This window comes from Cydia splendana, chromosome 1, assembly GCF_910591565.1.
Source record: "Cydia splendana chromosome 1, ilCydSple1.2, whole genome shotgun sequence".
In the NCBI taxonomy this organism is placed as follows: Eukaryota; Metazoa; Arthropoda; class Insecta; order Lepidoptera; family Tortricidae; genus Cydia; species Cydia splendana.
In genome coordinates, this window is record NC_085960.1 from 30,458,184 (window position 1) to 30,483,635 (window position 25,452).

The following is a 25,452-nucleotide window of genomic DNA, read 5'->3' on the forward strand; positions in this document are numbered from 1 at the left end:
TAAATTAGAATTGTACAATACAAGCAAAAGGGAGCTAAGCTAACTAAATTCGTACTATGGTGAAATATAAATTAACATTATGTAACGTTCGGTTTTCAGATATGGGAACAAGTCAACTCCATGTTAATGAACATGGACGCGTCGTACGGCAGGGCAACCCACGACGCCTTCATATGTAGCAATAGCATTAGTCAAGACTACTTCGAGCAGCGTACATTACGTAGGTAGGTATGTTATAACTTAATAATTTATATAAATATATATTGTGTTCTTAATCATACACTAAACGATCCTACAGTAAGATCAATGAGCCTGTGTGAGTGTATGTGTGTTTGGAAGCTACGTACTACAGACAGACATAGATGCACATGTTACGTCAGGGGTTCATTAATGGTTTAACGCAGCGGTCGGCAACAGGCGGCCCGCGGGCTGCATGCGGCCTGCTAATCTTTCGCTTGCAGCCCGGCCCGCGAGCCTTGCTGGCTATTTTGTATGTAATATTGACAAACGACAATATCTGATAAATTCACAAATATTAATAAAGTGCGGCCCACTTCAACATTGTTAACAACTATGTACTTATGTGGCCCTTGGCTGCTAAAAGGTTTAGCTCATCACGGAAACTATTTACGAAATATTTCGAATGACCCTAGAGTTAGACCAAGAAAAGACTGCAATGATTCTGATAGCACACGCAGTGCAACTGTTATTTTAAACGTCAAACTTCTATGAAATTATGACGCATAAATAACACTTACCTACACTGTGCATGCTATCAATATCGTTGCAGCCTTATCTTGGTCTAACTCTAGTTGCAAAATGTGGAGGACGGAAATAATAGGAATATAATTGTGTCTTATTTTATATTATTATCCCTGACAGAACGGCAATAATTGCCGCTTATTGTATATGCATTTAGGGTGAGAGACTCTTCGTTTGTTTGTGTTAGTTACAAATAAATGTTTCCATTGCGGCCTTCAGGAAAGGTTCCGTAACACCAGCGATGGTTTTTAGGCAGATATTAACCCACTATTAATATAATGTGCTTATTATAATTTTAGAAGACTCCGGGTATCCACTGCGGGAACACGGGACACCTTATGATTTCTGCAAGCGGCGCCGCAGAAGAATCCCCGAGGCTATAACGCCATACAAAAGAAGGCGCGCTCCACTATAGAGCTAACATTTGGGATATTAAAAGGTAACTTAGTGTTATGGACACTGATTTGCAGTTCTTTATTATTTTTTATTTATTCAGGCAAACACTAAGTATAAGTTTACAGCTGCAAGATGCCAAGACACTTATACTGTTAATAATACATAGTCAGTATCATAAAATTCATAAATATGTATACACTTTTCGAACTATCTCTAACATACATATTATGTATTACTAAGTTACCTAGATATTTAAAAAAAAACTGATATTAAGTAACATAGGCAGAGTTTAAAAAAATCCTGATACTACGTTGTAGGGACGGCCACTTGTCTGCGAATATGTCTGCGTTTTGGACTGTAGCTATGAAGTTAACCATCCATTGTGTAGATATGCATTGGGGGGTGACGAGAAAGCTGTTTCATTCGCCGACAGATCCAACAACCATCGGCATAGGTCCTACTATAGGCTTATACTTAGATACGCTTTCCACAGGGATAGCACGCGCATTGTTGGTGTGTGTCTGTTTCCCGGCGACACTTCAACGACATGTAACTATTACACGTCGAAAACTTTCAAAATGGCGAAGTCATTGTAAACTAGCGTCTAAAGAAAATAAGAATCATAAAATTAGTATTCTAAATCAGCGGTCGGCATCATTTTAGCAGCCAAGGGCCACATAGTAGTTAAAAAGTTGAAGCGGGCCGCACTTTGTTAATATGTGTTACTTTATCAAACATTGTCGTTTGTCAATATTACATACAAAATAGCCAAGGGGGCTCGCGGGTCGCAAGTGAGAGGTTCACGGGCCGCCTGTTGCCTACCGCTGTTCTAAATAATAATGAAATTCCTAGTAATGTAATGAAGATGTCAAACAGTAATATTAGTACATAGTAAGTATAGTAATAATTCTAATACCAATTCTTATGATGTTTCAGTTACACCACCACCATGGCCACTACTGTCTGATCTGTGATCCGTGCTGTGCCTATACGCGAAGACCGTACTCCCGACGACGGCGATGAAAATAACACTGCCGGCTTTTCAAGGAGCTACATTACCAGCTGATAATGCAACTATTACCCAATGCCCCGTACCTACGTAGTATAGAAGAAGACTAAGACTTATCTACTATATAAGCAGAGGCTAGCAAACTAGTCTTATTTCCTATGAGGCCATGCTGTGGTAATTATTAAATTCACCTTAGAAAGCTAATGTAAGGCATAAGGATAATAAGGCACATATATTTGAATCGCCTCCTTTACAGGAATAAATTGTGTAATTTATTGTACCTGCTAGTTAAACTAATACACGATTAGCAGCACTAAGAGTTGTATTGGCCAAGTTGACTACGGAGTAATATACCTAGCAGGTACAATAAATTACATTTGTTTCTGGGTGATTTAAAATATGTGTCTTAACCAGACACAGATTGTGCCGATTGTGTTATTAACTATGATTGCATAACTTTGTCTAGTATAGTTCTGAATATTTGACCATCGATATAAATGATGTAGATATACAAAGATAGATAGATAGATAGAATACTTTAAAATTTAAAGATGTATAATGCGTGTGTTTATTTTTTAAGATGTATGTATTGTTCAAAATTCCATGGCAGAATTTTGTTACAAAACAATCAGTGTAGTAGTATAGTATATAACGATAAGCAAACATGTTACTCGTAAAGGAATAATTACACACGAACGAAATATATAAGACTTGTAATGTAAAAATCTAAATGTTATATTATATCTGAGTTGTGTAAACTTCGAAAACTTTTGGCTGTGGCGGCGAACAATTATTTCATGACACGGCAGGCGTGCCTTACGCCATAGAATATGATCGCACGCCTGTCGTGTCATGCGCCACACGTTGAAATCATTGATGACACGCCTGTCGTGCCAACCGCACCGAAACGGTTATAAATGTACCTATGATAAATAATTGTATAAGGTTAGGTAGGCTATTTTATTTCTTACTCTTGTATGTGCAAATAAACATAGTCAATGATTAGTCAATAATATGTAAATGACATTAGAGTGAGACCAAGATAAGTATGCAGCTATTTTTATAGCACAAACGTGCAAGTGTATTTTAAATTCCAAATTTCTATGAAATTATGTATTTAAATAACATTTGCGCGTCTGTGCTATAAAAATCGCTTAATATCTTGGTCTGACTAACTCTTTTCGAATGTAGACAATAAGGGAGGAGGAGGAAGCTTCTGCCCATTTGCCGCCTGTTTGTGCATGTGCTGAATGTGTTAGTCCCGAATTTTATTATATTAATATTTAAAATATAATTATACAATTTTAACCCTTTACCAGGCTGACATTTCGAAAATGACAATTGAATGTCTTACTCATCAAAAATAGAACAGATGTTTGAAGTGCCATACGTGGGAAATATAACCCTTAACCCTTAGCCTGGTAAAATTGTTAAATTTTTTTTACACAAATTAATAAATAAAACAATGTTAATGTGAAGACAAACTTTTTATTGAAAATCTCCCAACTACGTGTTCGACCACTGCCCGACGATCTGCGAGATATAGTCGCGACGCTTCCGTGTACTGATAAAAATAGCTAAATTCAATAAAATATACTTTGCGTATAATTTTATTATTTTTTGTTTTAACAAAAATCGGACAAATCTCTATATACATTATACACTTTCAATAAAGAATATTTCAAATCAGTCTAAGCAAATAAAGTTATAAAATTAATGTTAAAAAAAGACCAAAGTTTTTTCCACCGCATCAGTTCGCGGGTGTATAAGTGGTCGTTGGCTTCGATCACCTTCATCTCCAGCACCACCTCACATTCTTGTGGCTCCTGTTGCGGTTGACCGGGTTGGAGTTGTGATTAGGCGACGGACCGGCGCGGCTGGTAGACTGGGAGTCGAGGGCAGGATAGCCCTATGAGGCGCTGCCAGACATGCTCTGGAGTCTGTGGAAATGTTAATAAAAACAAGAATTATATTTAGATATATACAAATTATTGTATTAAACCATACTCCAGTGAACGGTGTGAAATTGAAATTAAGTTTATATGTCAAATCTAATGATTCTTATTTATTATAATTTAGACATTTGTAGACCTTTAAAGCATGACGTATAGGATATATAAGTATGTAGCTAGCCTACTTGGCATCTAGGTAAGTAGGTACCCATGTACCTAGTTGGCGTTGGGCAGACACTTTTATTTCAAAGAAAGTATGAAAGTGAAAGAAAATCGTAGATTATCTCATACACAATCAGGATAGTTTCATGAGTACGAAACGTTACTGTGATTTAAATCAGTAAAAATGCCTACCTTTGTTGGCCTCCATATCATTATAGAAATTTCCATTTTCCAGCAATAGCTGGAAGCTATAAGCTTGAACATATTCCTTGCCAGGGTGCTCACTGTAGGTCCATTGTGATTCCCACTAGTCTGGAACTAAAAAAACACATGAATTAGAGCATATTTTTCTAAAATAACCGGCTACAGGAGCCGCGGACAATCAATAGACTATTTGACCTTAAGAACTTACAAAGTAATAAAATAAATTACTTTTGAGAAAATATTAATAATAGGTAGATTGAAAATTATCCTTTAAACTGCTAAAATAATTATTTTATGTAAAAACTACAACTGTTCACTGTTTACCAAGTATCTTATTCTTATTTGTTTCATAAGTCGAGCGAGAGTAACCAAAAGTATGCAATGAAACTACATATGTAGTTTCGAAAGTCATCGGGTACTAGGAAGTAATTTATATGTTTAAAAGCAACTAAAATAATCAAAAGTAGGTACATTGTGATACATAGTTTCAAAAATTCGTCAAGTACTTCAATTATAACGGTAATTTCTTCTGCTTAGAAAGTTTTTTTTAAAGACAAGATAAAGATTTTCTTACCTTTTCAATGTAAATACAAATTTTATAATATTAAAATATGTGGTACAACAGACAAACATCGGCGACATCAAGACAGCCATGAGACAGTAAACAATGAATTTGACATTGACAGTCTTGACACTACTGCTTAATCTATTAAAATTATATTCGGCAAACAGCAAAAAATGTTAAATTGGTATTAAAACTTATTCTACGAAGGTTTTTAGTATCATTGTATGTTATAAGTACGTAAAACTAATTATTTAAGTATATCTAACTCAGTTTTAAGTAAATTATTAATTTACCGGTTTAATGTCCCAGCGTAGGATGTGAAGTGTGATGCACACTTAACGTTAGGTTCGTTCATTCCATTCACGTCGGTCAATTCTATGGATTCGAAAGACGTAAGCCAAAACGAAAGAGTTTCCCGGTAGGCTTCAGTTGGTTCGTTCGAACTAATTTACGTGGGATGGCGCTCTATCGTTCGATTTTCACGGTAGGGCCCCAGATGTTCTGTCGTTTTGAGGGTTTTGAGAGGTATTCCCTTAAATACTCTCTCTTGACTTTGATGAGTTTATCTTCTAGTGCGTTTGGTCCAGCCGCAGTATTTGCCACCTTTTCAGCCTACTCGGATTGTCATTGGTGTTTACCAGGTCCCTTGCAAGTTCGTTTGTATGTTTTTTAGTCGTTCTTTGTATTTAACACAATATCTGTTAACTTCCTCTTTGATTGTTGGAATATTTACGTATTCATGTATCTCTGTATTTTTTGCAAACCATGGTGCACATGTTACAGCCCTTAGGACATTATTCTGAAACCTTTGTAAAATTTCGAGGTTTGAGTTACTGGCCGTTCCCCAGAGTTCAATCCCGTATGTCCATATGGGTTTTATAATGCATTTATACACTAGCATTTTATTAGTTAGTGTCAGAGGTGATTGTCGGCCGATCACAGCCAGTACAGGCGCTTGTAATGAAGGTCTGCTTCTTTTCTCTTTGTTTTGATGTGGTTGGCCCATGTTAGTCTTCTATCCAAGTGAAGACCAAGGTATCTTACACAAGTTTCTTGGGGTAGTTGTTCTCCTCTCAGGTTCACGGCTGGACAGTTCTCTCTTCGTAGTGTAAATGTTATTTGTACTGATTTACTCACATTTGGCTTTATTCTCCACTTTTCAAGCCATTCTTCTATCTTGCATAAATGAGTTTGTAATTTTTCAGCTGCTATGGTCGGGTTTACGTGACTTGCAAGACAGGCTGTATCATCAGCATATGTTGCCGTTACCACTTCTTCACTACATGGTAGGTCAGCCGTAAATATTGAGTACAGAACAGGGCCCAGTACGGAGCCTTGCGGGACAGAGGCTTTGATGCTGTACAACTGGGACACTTCATCGCCAAATTTGACCTGAAATTTTCTGTCTTGTAGGTAAGATCTTAATACCATATAAAATGAGTTGGGTAATAACATTTTTAGTTTATGTAACAGCCCATCATGCCAGACTCTATCAAATGCTTGCTGGATATCCAGAAACACAGCAGCACAATATTCCTTTTGTTCCAGAGATTGTTTTATCTTGTTTACCACACGATGTACTTGTTCTACTGTTGAATGCTGTTCTCGAAATCCAAACTGGTGGTTGGGTATGATAGCTTCTTTCTCTAGGATTGGCTTGAGTCTCCGCAGGAAGAGCTTTTCGAAGAGTTTTGACATTATTGGTAGAAGACTAATTGGTCTGTAGGAGCTTGGATCTATAGGCGTTTTTCCAGGTTTGGGTATCATACAGATTTGAGACACTGTCCATAGTCTGGGATAATAATGTATTCGCATTATGGCATTAAATAGCATAGTCACATAGACAATAGATTTTTTAGGTATGTGTTTCATAACTTCTGCCGTTATTAAGTCGAAACCAGGTGCCTTCTTATTGCTTAGCATTGTTATTGCCTTTTTTAGCTCTCTTGGAGCATGAATAGGCAGTGACAGTTGTTGATCGCTTTCCAGGGAAGCCTTCACCTCATGTTCGAAGTCTGTCATTGAGCTAGTATTGGGCATAAAAACTTTGCTAAGGTGTTGCGCGAAGAGTTCGGCTTTTTCTTTGGGACTTTTAACCCATGTACCAGACTGAGATTTCAGTGGACATACACATATAAAAATATTGGCATACTTAAATCTTCGTGCGTCATGTCAAAAAAAAACATTATCGGACAAGGATCTCGGAAACGGCTCCTCGACTCCTCGAGGCGTCTGACACTTTCTACCTATACAAAGATATGTAGGTACTTCCCAGCATCGGTGATCACGTGATGCTTTCTATAAAAAATGATGTGTCGGAAATATTTTTTCACCACACCAGCTCGGAAAGGCTTACGTTGCACTTCAAAAACTGATAGCAAAGTTGCATTTTGTTCACATGTGAGGCAAATAAAGTAATCAAATGAAAATTTTGAGTTGTTTTCTTATGTTTGCTGGTAGAATTGACTTTTAAATGATGATTTTGGATGATAAATATTTAATAACATTCATTTGGATTTCATTTTGTTTGATATTTTACATTTAATAGGTATATACGCATTTGCTTCGGGTTGGTGTGGTGAAAAATTTTGTGTTTCACTCGGGGCAAATTTTGTTTATCCCTCGTGATTTGAAACCTTCGCAACGCTCAAGATTCCAATTTTGGAATCTTTCTTTTGCTCGGGTATCAATATTAGCACGAGCGGTTAAACAACAACTTTGCCTCCTTGTAAAACAAGTAACTTATTACCTGCACTTTTCGGTATCCATATCTGCATTTTCCAAGTGATGTTTCTCATTTTTAGAGTACCAATACCTCAAAAGGCCCACCTCACCACCTGATATTACTCGTATATCTTATCCGTCTGTCTGTATGTCCGTCTGTCACAGCTTTCTCAGAAACTACTGGACCGATTAAGTTGAAAGTCGGATACTGGTTTAATTGTTAAACTGTTTTTGGAAGATAAAATTAAAAAGTCATAATTTGGGTCTTGAGTTTCCAAACTACGGCCAAGCCGGCCAGCAAAAAGAGCCAGATTCTATACAATCCAACCCGCAAAAAGGAAACAATCTTCGGCCGTGGGCCACGGGTTAACATTTTGGAGACCCTGTATAAATGAGTAGATTCCGACCAAGCTAATTCTGCATGCCATTTGTAATGACGTTTATAATGACACTTTGTTCTATTCAACTATTCAAGTCGGTGAACATTAGCTTAAGGGCTATTCATACACCTGCGTCCTTGTCGTTTGTCGTCATGCAGATACTGAATCAAGTAAGGTGTATGAAACGCTTTCGTCGGACTCTATCCTATTTGGGGTTGGGTCCGGTTTCATTAGATATGTCGTAGTCAGACGTAGGTACCTATAATCCGCCATATTACCAGGGGTGCGAAACTCCTGACTTCGGTCAAACTCGGCTCCGCTCGGCTCAGCATTGCTCCGAGCAATTATTAGGGTTGGCACCACTTGACTTCCTTTTGCGTGCACGACCACAGATAACATAATCACTTGATTTTTGACAACCCTAAATAGCCGAAAGGGATAGTGCCATATATTAGAAAGGGACAGCATGATTCGACCCTGAACCGCTGTCAAACTTCGTTTTTGTAGGAAGTTTCCTTTCTGTACGGTAGTACCGTAGAGTTTCGTATCTTCGCCTGGATTTTGACACTTTTCCCAAAAAATCTCTCAAATTTGAAAGCATTTTAACCCGTTAAGAAGAAAAAATGTTTTTTAGTACTCCGAACTATCAGTATACACCACTAAAACCTAGAATTTCATTGGTTAAGTTGGTAATAAATGGCCCCAAAGGCAATAGGCGATGTTTGGGTATAATTCCCAATCTTCGCCTATGGCATGCCTTGCCGCTAATACTTACTTTTCTCTTTTCTGTGACTTACACATGTTAAGTCGTATCTCCTTGGAATGTGCTCATATACTATGGACCTTAACTACACCAGACTAGGCTTATTTAAAAAAAACGGGGTAGTAGGCGAAGTTTGGTAACAGTCTGAAGTTGTTTTCATACATTTTCTATAATGAAGCTAGGGTTGCCAAAAATTAACCAACATGCCAGATAAAGGGGAGTAATGGTTTATAAGTAAAAAACATATTTTTTTTAACAAAATTGTATAATTGTTGCAAAATTGTTGTTATTATCGTAATTGACAGCAAATCAACCTTATTTACACAAAGTGAGACATAAAAATACCTATTTGGTACCTACTCAACATAGGTAAGAGTAGAAATAAACATTTGCATATAGCGTAAACTAAAAGTCCGTCAACACGTTATTACTTTAGAATTTGAAGGCATATGCCGCTTTGGAGTCCAGTCGATTAAGCAGTTGTTCGCATCAGTTCCCTCACTCTAAAACAGATGGCGCTGTGACAACCAATTTCAGAGCAATCCGCCTCAATAAATCACTTCGTGTTTTGAACTTTTGAATCGAAGTCATAGTGCGACAGCCGTTCGAAAAATTGTTGTTAAATTTGTTTTTGAAAAGATTGTGCATCAGAAAGTAGCTAAGTACGTAAGTAGCATAAGAACCAGCTATGTTTATTCTGTGTTTAAAATATCAGAAATTGGCTTAGTTTTGTAATTATACGTTCCACTATTTTTCACATTAAAATTTGACAAGTTGGAAAGTCCGTCTATTATGTACGAGGCAAGTCCATCATATGCCGGACTTTCGTTAAATCAGAAATTGCCAACTGTTTTTGCGACTTTAATATTATAACGATTTGATTAGGTATCGAAAGATCCTCCTGACTTTTCTGAAAATTCTGATCTCAGTAAATTAAAAGAAACGATTAAAGAGTAATTCCCAAAAAAGTGGCATCTTAACCTGTCATCGAGTTTTTGAATCGAATGTATGTTTATTTGCTCTTTTTCATATGAAACAAAAATGTATCTAGATAAACTAAAACAATGTTTATCGAGGCCAAGTCATTATTTTTATTTAACCTTAATACTTATATTTATAAAAAATAAAGAAGCGCTGGCTGGACGTCGTGACAGCAGACATGCAAGAGAACAATCTCACACCTAAGGTAATTTTCACTGTAACCTGTACATCCGCGGTATATATTGCATCTGACTCATACACAGAAAATTTTATTTAGATCATAACTATGGCAAGTAAGGTAAGTATCAAGCTAACCACCGTAGGGTACCATGATGACCCAAGTATCGTAGTTTCGAAGAGACAAGTGGTTAAAGGCAGGAATCTGGGGATTGTAACGGAATGTTAACTTTAACTTGTCTCCATTATTTTACGAATTTGGTTTGGGGCCTAATGTAATAATATCATTTTAATATTGTATGAAGGTTTATTCATCTATGCTAAAAGTGAGACATTCGTATTATTATCCGATCAAGAGAAAAAATAAAAAAGAATGTATTTTTCACTGTAACCTGCTTAACTTTATCCTGTGTTCAATGTATGTACGTCTTGAAAATATAAAAATTTTACCTTCCAATAAAATTGATATTATGTTTCCTTTCCACATCGGAGATCTTCATTGAGAGAGTAACGCGATCGGTGACCGTTAGATGCCGCTAGCGTCTATGTAGTCACTCCTCCCCACGCCGTGACGTTGTTCCGCTTCCCCTCCCTGCAAACCGTTGCTCGCTTCCCGCTACTCGCCACCGCCATGTCATTGTTGAGGAGAAGTACCGTGGGCATAAAAGTAGCCTAGTAGCCTGTCAGGAAGGCATTACTCAGATCTCCGATGTGGAAAGGAAACATAATATCAATTTTATTGGAAGGTAAAATTTTTATATTATGTGTTCCGTATCCACATCGGAGATCTTCATTGAGACCTGTTTATTATCTCCTGGTGGCGAGTCAGCGGGCGCGCAAGCGTTAGGGCTACACCTACTGTCATAGGACTCAGAGAAAGAATAAATATATATAAGCCATATTGCAACCCACGAAATCACAGTGACTCGTTATAATGATGCATTACAGGAAATTGAGAATTTAAATTGTAATCCCAGGTTCGAATCTGACTTAAACTGGTTTGAGAGATTTCTCATTCGAAATCGCATTCGTACCGCAGAATCTCGGCGAGTCGTGTTCCCAATTAACTTAAGCCAAAATATCGCTAATTAGATAGCTTTCCAGCCAATTTAGTTATTAAGTACATCGTGGATCAAAGCAATCGTAGGCGAGGCCGGCTTAGATGAGACTGTGGCTGAAAGAAATAAGCGCAGTGTCCCCTAACATTTGTGTAATTCTCGCAAGCTGACGTACCCAGACTACCTACTTACTGGGTCTATACTTTATTCCGGAGCTTCTAAGAGTCCAGTCGGTAAGACACGTTATCTGGTTTAGAGCAGAATTTCGGACACAAAATAATAGCGTGAAAGTTAACTATGTAATTGCCCGGGCTACAGTGTAGTAGAGTAATGACTTTGACCCTGCGGCCTGATGCTAACAGCAAAAGTGCGGCAGCTCTTCTATCGTACTTCTTCTAACGTACCTAACGTTGTAGGGCTATTCAAATTAGGGCAAGTAGATTTCTCGCGTCCCAAGCTGGTGGTTTGGGAGGCGCTGGTCTCGCTATTAATGGCGTTGGAAGAAGGCATAGTGTCCGATAGTGGTTCACATAGTGCACTTGTTACAGGCTTATGAACAAGTATCGTTCTGAAAGCTAACGTGGACAATAGAAATAGATGTCTGAGATAGCTCGCTACTTCACTGGGTATTATAAGGGGAAAGGTGAATATGACTCACCCAAATCCTATCGCCCGATATCTCTGGTGCCTATCATTTCAAAAGTTTTTGAACAGCTACTTAGTAAGAGACTGATGCAACATTTCATTTCAAACCGTTTGTTAAATAGTCAACAATACGCATACCAACCGGGAAGGTCGACGACGGACGCTGCGCGGGATGTTGTGTCACGGGTGCTGCGACACCTCGAGGACGCCCGACAGGTCGCTGCAGTCTTCTGCGACCTGTCGCGCGCCTTCGAGATGATTGATCATACGCTCCTGTTAACTAAATTAGCTCAGTATGGGGTTAGTGGTGTATTTCATAAGACGATTGCATCTTTTCTAAATAACCGAAAACAATGCACGTATGTGGCATTTTTTACAGAAATTTTACGACTGCTCTTGCTTGAGGCCACCGTGTGCGAAAATTAATACACAAAACTGACGCAAAATACCTCGTATAGAAGGATGAAGTAAAAACAGTTCTTTACGATCCTTTTTAACCCTGGTACAACATGTTCATCTCCTCAAATAGTGCATTAGAATTTATGGCCGCGCGGCGCTATAGCGGGTACTTACCTACAGGGCGCCTGAGACTGTAAGCTTAGAACGCTTTTGCATAGAGAGCGCATGCGGCGCCCTTTACACTGTAATGTCGGGCAAAGCTCTGACATACCTAAAGGGCGTCTGCGGGGTCTTTTACACTGTAAAGTCAGGCTTCTTACATTCAGGGCGCCTGACAATGTAAGCTGCACGCTCTGATTTACAGGGCGCCTGCGGCGCACTCTCACTGTAAGGTCGCGCGAAGCGCGCTCTGTCATACAGGGCGCCTGCAGTGCCCTTTACACTATGGAGTCCCTATAAGCGGCCCTAAGCGGCGTTTGCAATAACTTTCCACGCAACGTTTCACGTAAACCACTGTGGCTGTGTCCCTGATACAGCCTATCCCTATTTATTTATGTTAATTTGAAATTGACAAGACAAAAATAAAGTAAGAAGTAAAAATTAGTTAAATGGCGCCAAAACCAATACAAAATGTAATCGGCCAGGGGCGGCTTTCGCCGCCCCTGTGGGGTTGGCGCCCCGGGCCATGGCCCGGATGGCCCTAGGGTAAATACGCCCCTGGCAAGCAGAGATAATTATGTGAAGTCTGCAGACCTTTTCGAGCCTTTCACCTCGGTTTGGAGCGGTCGCACAGGGCCTTGTCGCTAGCTGTTCTCCGGTTGGATCACTCCATGGCCTTGAGAAGTCGTAGGAACCTCGAAGCGGCACGGCTCCTCGTCGATCAGCACCTTTATGAAGCCCGGGAACGCGACGTATTTTCCTCTGAGTACATATCTTACCGCTTTCAACTCCGGGCGGTCGAGCCACGCAGGACGAAGCTCCTTACAACCTTTTCTGCCGTCGCCGGAGGATTCCTTAACCGAAAAAAGAGCTTAGCGGTCTGTTCGTGCTGTGGCACCATAGCTATAGGCGCCTGCGTACCTCAATGGGACCATGTGGACAGGACAAAACTGATACTGTGGCGCCCAGCGCAGCTTGGTGGGCAGCATCGGCGGCAGGTAAGTTCGCGGTGGTATTCTTGCGAACAGAACATGGGCGCCATTGCAAGGGACGACATCGTCGTGGTTGCAGCATCGGTGGAAAGCATCGACGTGATTGTCGGTGCCATCATGGCAACCGCCGCCGCTCAGGAGGCGCCGGTGCGTGAATCTAGAGGTGCCATCGTGGCGGCCAGCTCGGGAGGCACCGGTGCGTGAGGCCGGGCGGCGCTATCATGGCGGCCGCCACTGGTTCGGGAGGCGCTGGTGCGTGAGGCGAGGACCCATCGTGGCGGCCCGCTCTAGAGGCGCTGTCGCGTAAGGCGGGCGGCTCCATCGTGGCGGCCCCCGCCGCCGGTTCGGGAGGCGCCGGTGCGTGAGGCGAGACGCGCCATCGTGGCGGCCAGCTCGGGAGGCACCGGTGCGTGAGGCGGCCGCCGCCTGGCTCGGGAGGCACTGGTGTGAGGCGAGAGGCGCCATCGTGGCGGCCAGCTCGAGGCGCCAGTGCGCAAGGCGGTGGTGCCATCGTGGCGGGCGGCGCCGTTGTGACGGCCGCCGCCGCCGGCTTGGATGGCGTCGGTGCGTGTTGCGAGAGGCGCCATTGTGGCGGCCAGCTCGGGAGGCACTGGTGCGTCGGCCACCGTAGCCAGGCTCAGGTGCGTGAGGCGACAGGCGCCGTCGTGGCGGCCAGCTCGATAGGCGCCGGGCCGATGGCTGGCTCGTAGTTGCACTCATCATCACGGCGACACCGCTGCCCTCGGCGGCGCCATCGTGGTGGCCACCACCGGCGCGTAGGTCACCAGCGACGTCATGACGGACGGCAGCCAACGCGGCGATCGTCGCTATACTCGTAGCGTTTCTGCTTCCACATAACTTACCTTCCTTCCACTCGAGCAGTCGGGACGCAGAAGCGGTCCGCCTTCACCTTGGCGCCAGGACGGGATCGAGAGGTCCGCGATCCACCCGCGCCGCGACCGCAGCAACAGGAGCGGGCGTGTGACGTCTCTCGGAGTTCCGCGGACTGGAAGCGCCCGCAGCCACAGGAGCGGGCGTGTGACGTCGCTCGGAGTCCCGCGGACTGGAAGCGCCCGCAGCCACAGGAACGGGCGTGTGACGTCTCTCGGAGTCCCGCGGACTGGAAGCGCCCGCAGCCACAGGAGCGGGCGTGTGACGTCTCTCGGAGTCCCGCGGACTGGAAGCGCCCGCAGCCACAGGAGCGGGCGTGTGACGTCTCTCGGGCGCGGACTGGAAGCGTCCGCACCGCGACTGCTCTCGCGGACTGGAAGCGTCCGCAACAGGAGTGGGCGTCCCGCGGACCCCGCACCGGCGTCTCGGGCGCGGACTGAGGAGCGGGTGCGGACTGGAAGCGTCCGCACCGCGACTGCTCTCGCGGACTGCAAGCGTCCGCACCGCGACTGCTCTCGCGGACTGCAAGCGTCCGCACCGCGACTGCTCTCGCGGACTGGAAGCGTTCGCACCGCGACTGCAGCAACAGGAGCGATCACCTTGGACGACAGCAGAAGAACGTCGACGGCGCCGGCGCGCGAGGGCCGACCTCCCCTGAGCCCCTGTCGCGTCGCAACTAACGACACGAGGTACTCCCAGGTTAATACGACCTGCCTGAGAACCGTCCTTTAGTGTCGAAGTAACTTCTGAACGCCAATAAAACTAGAATATCATTAAACTGGCTCACCGGATGGTTCGAGACAATCCAAACCTCCTTATCGGTGAAGCGCGGCACCCAACCCCGCCGCCGCCGATCGGAAATGTTAAAGCACCATGCTGCAAAAATATACGCAAAAAATATTTGCGGACCATCGGTCAGACGGTCGACGAAACAATAACATGGCGGTGGCAAGTAGCGGGAAGCGAGCAACGGTTTGCAGGGAGGGGAAGCGGAACAACGTCACGGCGTGGGGCGGAGCGACTACATAGACGCTAGCGGCATCTAACGGTCACCGATCGCGTTACTCTCTCAATGAAGATCTCCGATGTGGATACGGAACACATAATAACTCTTTCATATTCCGTTCCCTTTTGAAAATTTGGAGTAAGAGTTGGAGAAGAATAAAAAGTAGTAAAACATATTTTTCATTCTTAAAAGTAAAAATTCTATAACTTTAACCTGTCGATGCCACTTTCGTGAGAATCACTCTAAAATACATTTTAAAATTACTATTGATCTTTTATTTCGGAAATCCAAAAAATAATTACATGTAATTATTTGCCAAGAAAGGTTTACCACCCCATTTTCGTAGTATATGCGACTTGCCTTTGTATTAGAAAAATGGTGTTTATTTCGAATCTAAACCCTATAGGTACCTATTAACAAGTTTAAAGTACCGTTTTCATTGTCTTGATCCATTATTTTTAGGAATTCGACTACGAACATATACACACCCATAGATTGGCTGGTATCATTACTAGACGGACTTCCCTTAAACTACACGGAAAGTCCGTCTACTCGAAGAATTAAAAAAAACTATTGTTTCTGCTTCATTTGTGATTAAAATGATCTGTAACGTAGGTGATTAATTAACGGAACTAGATCACTCCAAAGTAAAAAAAAAAGTATGCCGGTCTTAACCACACTCGTAAATTCGTATATAAGTGTGTCAGGGAGGCAACACGTCGAACGTGGTTCGCGGTAGGCCCTCTGAACCACGGGATATCAACTCGTGTACGTCAGTTATCGTAAGTCGAATATGGCTCCTACATGGAAATGGGGAAAAGGGAAAAGATGTAAGAAAACCGAAGTTTTATTATAAACTAGCGTTTATTATATACGTACTGTCTATAGACTTTGAACACTAATATCATATATTAGACATGACGATGGTTCATTTTAACCGATGTTTTATATTTCGTGTTAGGTTTTAGACGTTGGCGAGGATCCAGTCTATGAAACTGTTGACGCGAGCGTTGACACCGGGGAAGTCAGAGTGGGCGCACTGGTAGCCCCAGGATACGATACCGACTACGACGTTGTTGGGTTGAACAACGTGGACAAGAGGGCCACCGGAGTCGCCCTGGCAGGCATCCTTGCCACCGACGTGCTGGATGCCAGCGCACAGCATATTATCGGTGATATCGGGCCAGTTCTGGAAGCCAGGCTGGGTCTTCAGCCATGCGTACTGGGCGGAGCAGAAGTCTTGGTTGATAATGTTGATGTCCACATGCTGGAGCTGCTCAGGGGCGCTGCCGCCGCTCTGCGGGAAGTTAATAGTTTAATCCAACATAATAAATTAAGCAGAGAGGTGGAAATGGAATAAGACTACGATTATGGCTCGAATCGAAAGTGGTCGTTGCCGACTTAGAATACAGAGGCGGCGCTAGGCTTGGGTGACGTGGGCGGCCGCCTACTAGCCTACCTGGTCACTTAAAAAACCGCAAACGATGTACAGGTTAGCCGGTTTGGCACACGCATACTAGAGGTCAAAAGAAAATTTTTGACCCGCAGTTCCTAAAAAAAAATTCCCTTAGGAGGGGAGTGCTGTCATTGCTTTTTTGCACGGAAAAATTTTTTTTTTTCAAAAACCTTTCTTTCTTTAAAAGAAGTTACCTCCAAGGTGATCCCATAATATTTTTGGATCTGATCTGATGATGGAATCCATGAGTAATTGACGGAACTCCTCTGAAAATTTTGAACTGTTTGTTTAGGTGTACAACTAAGCTCTATTTATACTTTCTAATCAAGATTGAGACCGTCTATTGCCGTATTGCGAGCAGTGGCTTGAAATAGTACATTACCAAGCGCAGTAAAGTAAAAAATGTCTCAGGTCATATGGAATAACAAGGCCGAATCTGAGGCTTTTTTTGAAGTGAAAACTTCTTTAGCGGCGCTGTGCACTTTTTGAGGTGGGGAAAAAATGTTAAACTCGAGACAACGTAACGCGTACCTAACGCGTAACCCCTGCTGTTTCCTTTTTATTCACCAAACAACTTTAGTCATAACGTATCATAATGGTCAATTATTTAAAACTGGACTTTTATATTAAGCAAAGCTCAATGTTCTAATTTTGTACGGGCTGAAATACGAGGATCTCACAGTTACATTCTAACTTTATATCACTCCAATATAATCGAATATCGGAACTAAAGTTTTTCAATAGAGAGGCGGATGGGTCAATTATACATAGTGCTGCAGACATTTTGGACCAGTCATTGAGTTTTCACTTCTGTCGGCACTCCCGGAGTGCAACCCGTTGTTTTTTTAATACTACGTCGGTGGTAAACAAGCATACGGCGGCCGCCTGATCGTAATAAGCAGTCTCCTATGTACGCCTGCAACTCCGTTGCCAACCCTAAGAGCTCTTTCCCACTGACGTCAGTTTTTTGCGGGTACGGGTTTCTGCAGGATTTCGGTTTTAGAGTAGTATAAGAGCTCCGAGAGCTCTAACACTCTGCACCCTCGTTGAGCTCTGGCAACCTTACTCACCGGTTACGACAGGAACACAAAACTTGGAGTGTTATTTGTCTGCGGTTTTCTGTAAGGTGGAGGTACTTCTCCAGTCTCTTATTTACTGGCCGCGGTGAGTATACTATTTTTCGGTTCGACGGAGCCGAAAAGCGGCAACTAAAGCGGCAACAGAGAATAGAAAAAAATATGCAAGATCGCCTATTAACTTACGGTGAGAGTGCCCCATCCGATGGTATAAACTACAGTGCCATCATTGAGGTTGTAGTTGGGACCAGCGATGCCGGCGGGAGCCACGCTGTTGCTGTATACGGCGGGGGTGGCGAGGCGGATGATAGCAATGTCGTTATCGAGGGTATTGGGACTGTACCCGGCGTGCACGATCAGCTGGGACACTCCGTGCTCGGTGCCGCCGCTCGACGCCAGCGACGTGCCGAGGCGAACTCGCCAATCGGTAGGACGGTCGCCGCTACACAATAAAAATGATTGCATTACCACACAGAAGCAAGGTGAACAGCGATTGAGCGTCCACTCGCATAAATAGGTATTAGGTATGTACAGTCACCACACGTGATTGTTATGCCATTTAGCAGTGTTGGCCGAAAGTTAATGCGAATTGAAAATGTTGGCCATTAACCATTATAAATTGAACCTTAAACCGTAACGGACGATTACAGATTACGGTTTAATTTATAATGGTTAATGGCCAGCATTTTCAATTTGGATTAACTTTCGGCCAACACTGCCATTTAGGGTTCTAGCCAAATTGAAAATTCTATAGCATAAGTATTGAACAACTAATTTAGCTAGGAGCCTAATGGCGCAACAATCGCGGAGTGTGATGGTACCTATCTGCTAAGTTAGATCTTAAAAATGGAATGATAAGTTTTTAGCCGGATGTACGCTGATCGCAATTTACTTTTTATTAGTGATGTACCGACTATTGATTTGGCCTACATGATTGGATGATTTGGCCGACTAGCCGACTAATCGGCGCTCGGATGGCCGATTTATAGTCGGCTGACTAGTCGGCTAGTCGGCCAGATCATTAGTTTCCTCTAAGTTCGGTACAGATGCACTTAAAAACAATCGGTTTACCCCTATCGTCGCGCTATTCATCTATGTAAAAATTGTAAGGGCAAAAAAGGTGGTAAAGCTAAAAAGTAAAATAAATAAAAAAAAAACCTAAGGACCACCGGACATAAGAAAGCGACCACACTGTCAATAATTCGAACAAAAGTTTTCATAAGCACCCTAAATAGAAATTTGGGTAAAATAGGTGAAAAACTTAAGTTAAAATATTAGCTGTTTATTTCTTTTTGCCCTGTTTTTCTATCACTTATAAAGTGCCGACTAATCGGCCATTTTAGCCTACTAGTCGCCGACTAATCGCCGACTACAAATGAGGCCGGATAGTCGGCGACTAGTCGGTACATCCCTACTTTTTATACGATCGGGATCTGGGTGCCTAGCCAACGTGCCAATCGTTTACGCTCTGTAGCGAACGAAACGCAACTGTCTCTATCGCATAATATGGAAGAGTAATAGAGAGAGATGGAAGAGTAATACTACGCTACGGAGCGTAAACGATTAGCACGTTGGCTAGGCACCCTGTTAGTTCATTCTTTTAATTATTGTTCCAAACGACTGTTATCTTGCCTTTTTAGGGTTCCGTAGCCAAATGGCAGAAATCGGAACCCTTATGGATTCGTCATGTCTGTCTGTCTGTCTGTCCGTCCGTATGTCACAGCCACTTTTTTCCGAAACTATATTAAGAACTATACTGTTGAAACTTGGTAAGTAGATGTATTCTGATGAACCGCATTAAGATTTTCACACAAAAATAGGAAAAAAAAAACTGAAACTCAAAAATGTTTTTTTCATCAAACCTATACGTGTGGGGTATCTATGGATAGGTCTTCAATAATGATATTGAGGTTTTTAATATCATATATTGTTTTCTAAACTGAATAGTTTGCGCGAGAGACACTTCCAAAATGGTAAAATGTGTGTCCTCCCCCCTGTAACTTCTAAAATAAGAGAATGATAAAAATAAAAAAAAATATATGATGTACATTACCATGCAAACTTTCACCGAAAATTGGTTTGAACGAGATCTAGTAACTAGTTTTTTTTTATACGTCATAAATCGTAAACCGCAATTTTATTATGTTACTTGCTGCTACGGAACCCTTCATGTGCGAGTCCGACTTGAACTTGTTTAAGAATTAAGCCCTCTTCTCAGGGTGTTCAAAACATGAAGTTGATTAGATTACTTACTAGTAGCAATGCGCCGCCGAGAGGACGGACTGTGAGTTGATGAGGGAGCCACCGCAAGCCTGACTCCACCAGATGCCCCACCACCCGTATTGCATGTTGCTCATGTAAGGGTATTCCTCCACGGTGGTGGGAGTGCCCCCCACAATGCGTTGTGGGTTCCTAGGGACGGCTGAAAACATAATTATTATATTTATAATGTATACTTAAGTACCTACATACTTAATTATGACGGCTGACACACATGTATTGTTTATAATCATTATAATTTATACTTATAGGTACCTACATATTTTTGTGTCAGAGTTAAGGAATGTCTCCAAAATTTATTTTGTTTAGCGATACGGGATCCAGTATTAGCAACGTTACTGACCAATTAAAAAAATTTCACTGTACCTATAATATTTATGGCGGTTGACGAATAGCCGGCCTGAATTTATTAAATTGTTCTGACCCCACACCGAGATGTGCCGAGACTTTAGAAAAAGCACGATCATTATTTCACACAAGGATTTCACGACTTTCTAACAGAGTGGATCGAAGGTTGTTGTGCGAGAAATTGTCCAGTCTGGACTAGCCTTTTAACCCACTTGATGGCACTGTTATATATTTTTATTAATTCATAAAAATCTGCATAAAAGTCTCCAGAGTTTATGATACAGTAGGTATACATTTTTTTTCGTTTTCAATAAAGAAAGGATGTTCGAGAAAATTTTGTTGATTAACAATTGCATAACTTGTTGAAAAAATAATTTTAAGATAAATTTATACAAGTAGTACATTTGTTAACATGTTTTAACTACACCATAATAAAAAAAAAATCAATAAATATTTAAAATCTTTAAAATTATATTTAATATTACGTAATCGTTTCTTCACGCCGCGCACGTTTCACGAAAATGAGGCGCGGAGGGCTGTGTTCAGCGTTGAATAAAAGGTATAAATAATGGAGACACAGTTCTGCAAGTATGGAATGTTTTATTGGAAATATCCTCCTCTTGTATAATATTAATTTTGGTTCCTTAAATATTAATACTTTTAGAAATATTGGGAAAATAAAAAATATTTACTTTTTCCCCCTTTTTTTGTTTATAACGTTTGATATTTTTTGTGTGCTAATACACGCTTCGAATACATTTTTCTAGGCATCATGAGGAATCTAATGAGGTATAACACGTATTTTTAGGAGTAGTATCTCTATTTTTCACCGTTTTCAGTTTCTCGAACAGATTAATATGGAGTCTAAGCGAGCTGTCACTGTTACCACTTTGTTTTATGAACGATTAACAATGTAAATCCACTGGCTGTGGTAATGTCGATAAAGTCATATCGATAAACTATCGACATTTCTTGCAATTTTATTTTTACTTCTAAGGTAAAAACGATATCTAAAATGAACAAAAACGCTTTTATTCTTTATTGTGGTTATCAGATCACAATTTTATCGTCACGCCCCAGCAGGGAACAAAGTGAAAGTTCAGATTTTTTACTACAATACATAAATACCTACTAAAATATGTGTTCCGCAATAGTTAAATTATTTTATTATATTATAATATATTCATTATCCATTAGTATTTCAATTATGTTTATTTTTAACGAAGATATTGAAGCTTCAATTAATCGCTATTTCGTTCCGCTGTGTACCGTTTATCGATATATAACATGATTAAAATCGACTTTTCACATCCCTAAAAGAGCACACGTATACGTTTTTACGCACTCATACACAGCTTAACACCACCAAACACGTTAACACTTTGGTTGGAAGTTCATCTTGTCAACAGCATGGTTGTCCTTTTTTGACAAATGACATTTTTAAAAGAGCGAGGAGAGAGAAGTGATACTTGTTGCTGCGCCGTCAAAGAGAACAGACAACGTTGGGGCTTTGGGCCATACACTATCGATTTGTGTTAGCCGCCAGGCCAAAACTTGAAAGAGAACTGTAAAGGCCCCAGTACACAATGGGCCATCGCCGGCCACTCCAAGGGACGCAGCCTTGCGGTAGAATGAGATAGCAATATCACTTGCTCCCTCTAACGCATAAATGCGTCCCTTGGAGTGGCCGGCGATGGCCCATTGTGTACTGGGGCCTTTAGTGGCCTTTTGGGATTAATTCACAGGCTAATATCGTCCGGCGAACTGTTAAGCCTCATTCCCACGAGCACTTTTACAACGCGCGTTAAAAAAGCCTTTGAATGACACAAATGGATAATACATGTGTCACACGACGGCGGTGGCGCTTTTTATCAAGCGTTGTTGGATTATCGACTTTAAGCCTTGGTCGTTAAATCGAATTTAGAGTGCGGACAGATTCAAGCGCTTTTTTAACGCGCGTTGTAATAGCTATATATGGGAATGAATGGGAATGAGGCCTTAAGGTACTAACTAGGTAATCAGTGGGCCACTTAACTCTGCACAGACTTGCAATGACAAAGTATGGAGTGTCATCAAGTCATCATAATTTCTATGAAAATATGACGTTATTAATTAATGACACTAGTACAATACTAGGTACTTAGTTTTCTCAAAGTCGGTGCAGTTAGCTTAACGGATTCTAATTGAGTCCTTAACATTAAGTACTTACCATATTTTCATTACCGTTTGGGGCAAAGAAAAAAGGTACAGATTTTAAAATACGAGTAGGTAAACCATTCAAAATAGTACAGTCAGCATCAAATAAGTAGTGATGACCAAAGTGACCAAAACTTGACACCATAGAAATAAGGATGTGTTCCGATATGTTTGACCACTTTGGCTGTCATTGTCCATTTGATGACTGTACTCTCAGATGTAAAGTCGAAAAGTGGTAGAACACTTTCTTGGCTGACCGTACCTACCTAACTTTTAAAAACTCCCATTCCCACCTAACAAAAACTGCCAAATCCAGGACCCACCCACCTCTTGGCCGTCTTAAAAAGGGGGCATTCAATATTATTTGTAATCGCTCAGATGCCCTAGTAGTTTCACTTTTCAGGGCCCACTCAATATCCGCTCGCGACCCACACCCATAGTTTGGGAAATGCTGACATAATCTATTCGAAAGTTAGTTAAAAACTAGTTAAAAAATACACACTTTCATTTGGTTACCGGTTAGCCGATTACTGACTGGGTATTTCGTAGCTGGCTAGCCAGACATCGTAAATTTTATAGCATTTTCGGTGCAGCGGAGAGCCAATTTTCGGAATTGCTATAAACAATTTCAACCCTAATGATTAATTAGCGTTAATTACGCTAATATTAACCTTAATTTACCATTTCAGTTGGAATTATCTATACCAATTCCGTTAACACCATCCCGCTGCACCAAAAATGCTATAAAATTTACGATGTATGCTGGTTACACAACGGTATTAAGTGAGGTAACGAAATAAAATGGTTCTAAATAGGTAGGTACCTAAATTGGACAGATGGACAAATTAAATAAATAGGTCTTAAAAATTCGACAGCTTACCTGCGGCCAGGCCCAAAAGGGCGAAGAGGACCAAAACACGCATGACTCTATAGTTGGATACCTGCTATTGGCATGAGGTGAGAAGTAATTTCTATTTATATACTCAAATGCGCCTCTTATCAAATATTAATCAGCTTAAAATTTTATAGGTGCTAATTACTGCGCTTACGATAATACTTACTGGTGTTTATTAGGCGGTGGCTTATTAGGTTCGTGTGTCTCTTAGACACACGAACCTAATAAGCCACCGCCATGCAATCGAATTTACGCTCTGATTTTAAAATAATATTCTGAAATACCAAGAAATTTGACATGAATATTCAATAACATATACTATGTGTGGTAGTAGTTTTCGTTGCTTAGAAATTGTAATACAAATAAATTATTAGGTATAGTTAGATACTATTTTTAGCATCGACGTGTGATTTCGGGGTCGTGATCCCAACCCTTTTTTTCTGACTCAGTAAACGATTGCTATGTTACCTGTATATATTTTAATTGAAATGCCGATGATTCATTATTTACTTATTTTAATAAAAAAAAGTACAAATTCTGAAAATGCGTGGTCACCCTACTTTTAAAATTACAACCTCTTTGAAAACAAACCGTCTGATAGAATACTTAATAATTTATGAGTAATAATGTCACAGTACGTCAAAGTCAATAAACGTTTTTAAAACAAAGATTTTAAAATAAAATAATTAATTAATTATGCCTCCGCCGTACCCGTTTACGTGCCGTTTACAAATATCGAGCGATCAGATATGGTAAATTTTTACTATCAAACGAACAACACTGTGAGAGCAGAGTTATTCCCACTAGTTACCACCAAGTTCTTACCAGTGGTAACTACTGGGAATTTTTTCCAACCTTTTACCACTGGTAACTACTGGGGAAAAAAATTCCCACTAGTTACCACCAACTCGGCTTGGCAACTACTGGGGAAAAAAATTCCCAGTAGTTACCACTGGTAAAAGGTGGGATTTTTTTTTCCCAGTAGTTACCACCATAATATTGTTAGAATTCAATACTAATAAAAACAGTATAAATAGTATAGTATAAATGTAGCGTGCTGTAATAAATAATTATGTGTCAGTTAGTGATTCAGTTAACTGCTTTAAAAGTGATCAAAAATATCAAAACAGTTTTACCAGTATAAGTGTAAAAACTAATATAGAAGAGTCTCATTCTAGTTGAATAGAAATTAACTTATTATCCGGATTAAATTTATCTTATTAACTGTAAATTAATTACATATTTATATAAAGGAACAAACAAATCAGTCAAAAACCGACAGAACTGATTTCGTTTTATTATTTATAGCGAATTCATTTCGTTCTATTATAACACGACGCAAACCTGGAATATGTAGGTATTCATAATTTGTAGTCAGGCTAAATAACTAAAGGACATGATTGTTATTAAAACCGCTTTGGGCGCGCTACGGATGGGCTGACTGCTCGGAATAACCAGCATAGGCTCGCGCACCAATTTCGCTCGGGTAGTACATCGCTCGGTCATGTTACGCTGGTTGTCTCGATTGCTTAAACACCCACGCTAGCGGGATGGTAATAAATAACACTACCAGAGGGGCATCATTCGTACCCTTTTTTTTTTGTATTTAACTTTTATTCTTGTGGTAAATATGTTCATTGGAAGAACGTGTAGGTAATTAATATCATATAAAACAACCTTAAATTGAGTACGACTAAGGGGCAAGAGGGCGTCAGGCTAAGAACAAAAATCAGAAAAAAAGTAAAATAATAATTTAATTATGTACTTTATCTGATTCTGACGGCGATGGCGTGCGAATGCGAACGTCTTTAAACCTGCATTGATCAAATTACTTCATAAAGCCCAACATCAACTAGGTCAATGTGATAACAATGTTGGAAAATATGTAATAATAATATCCAAGCTATCTAATTAATGCTCCCTCTGCACCACAACTCTCATTGCATCTTGGTTAATCCTAATGTTGTCATAAGACA

The 25,452-nt window shown here is 40.9% G+C and overlaps 1 protein-coding gene and 1 long non-coding RNA gene across 2 annotated transcripts in view; one reads left to right on the forward strand and one right to left on the reverse strand.

The window, feature by feature from the left end:
- Positions 1–25,452, forward strand: part of LOC134793094 (uncharacterized) — a 454,735-nt gene that overhangs the window by 406,241 nt on the left and 23,042 nt on the right. The gene's annotated exons all lie outside the window — the stretch shown is intronic.
- Positions 16,190–23,507, reverse strand: LOC134798380 (trypsin CFT-1-like). Its single transcript, XM_063770799.1, has 4 exons — positions 23,462–23,507; positions 20,011–20,179; positions 17,944–18,199; positions 16,190–16,522 (listed from the first exon to the last, which is right to left on the reverse strand). The coding sequence occupies exons 1-4, from the start codon at positions 23,502–23,504 to the stop codon at positions 16,190–16,192; spliced, it is 801 nt and encodes a 266-aa protein (XP_063626869.1). The 5' UTR covers positions 23,505–23,507.

What these genes read in the sequence shown, in the direction of transcription:
- LOC134798380 (XM_063770799.1), bottom strand. Translation starts at nt 23,504, where the DNA reads ATGCGTGTTTTGGTCCTCTTCGCCCTTTTGGGCCTGGCCGCAG. An exon ending in CCTTTTGGGCCTGGCCGCAG is followed by an intron (nt 20,180 to 23,461) that starts GTAAGCTGTCGA and finishes TTATGTTTTCAG; the next exon opens with CCGTCCCTAGGAACCCACAA. An exon ending in TCGGCGGCGCATTGCTACTA is followed by an intron (nt 18,200 to 20,010) that starts GTAAGTAATCTA and finishes TTTATTGTGTAG; the next exon opens with CGGCGACCGTCCTACCGATT.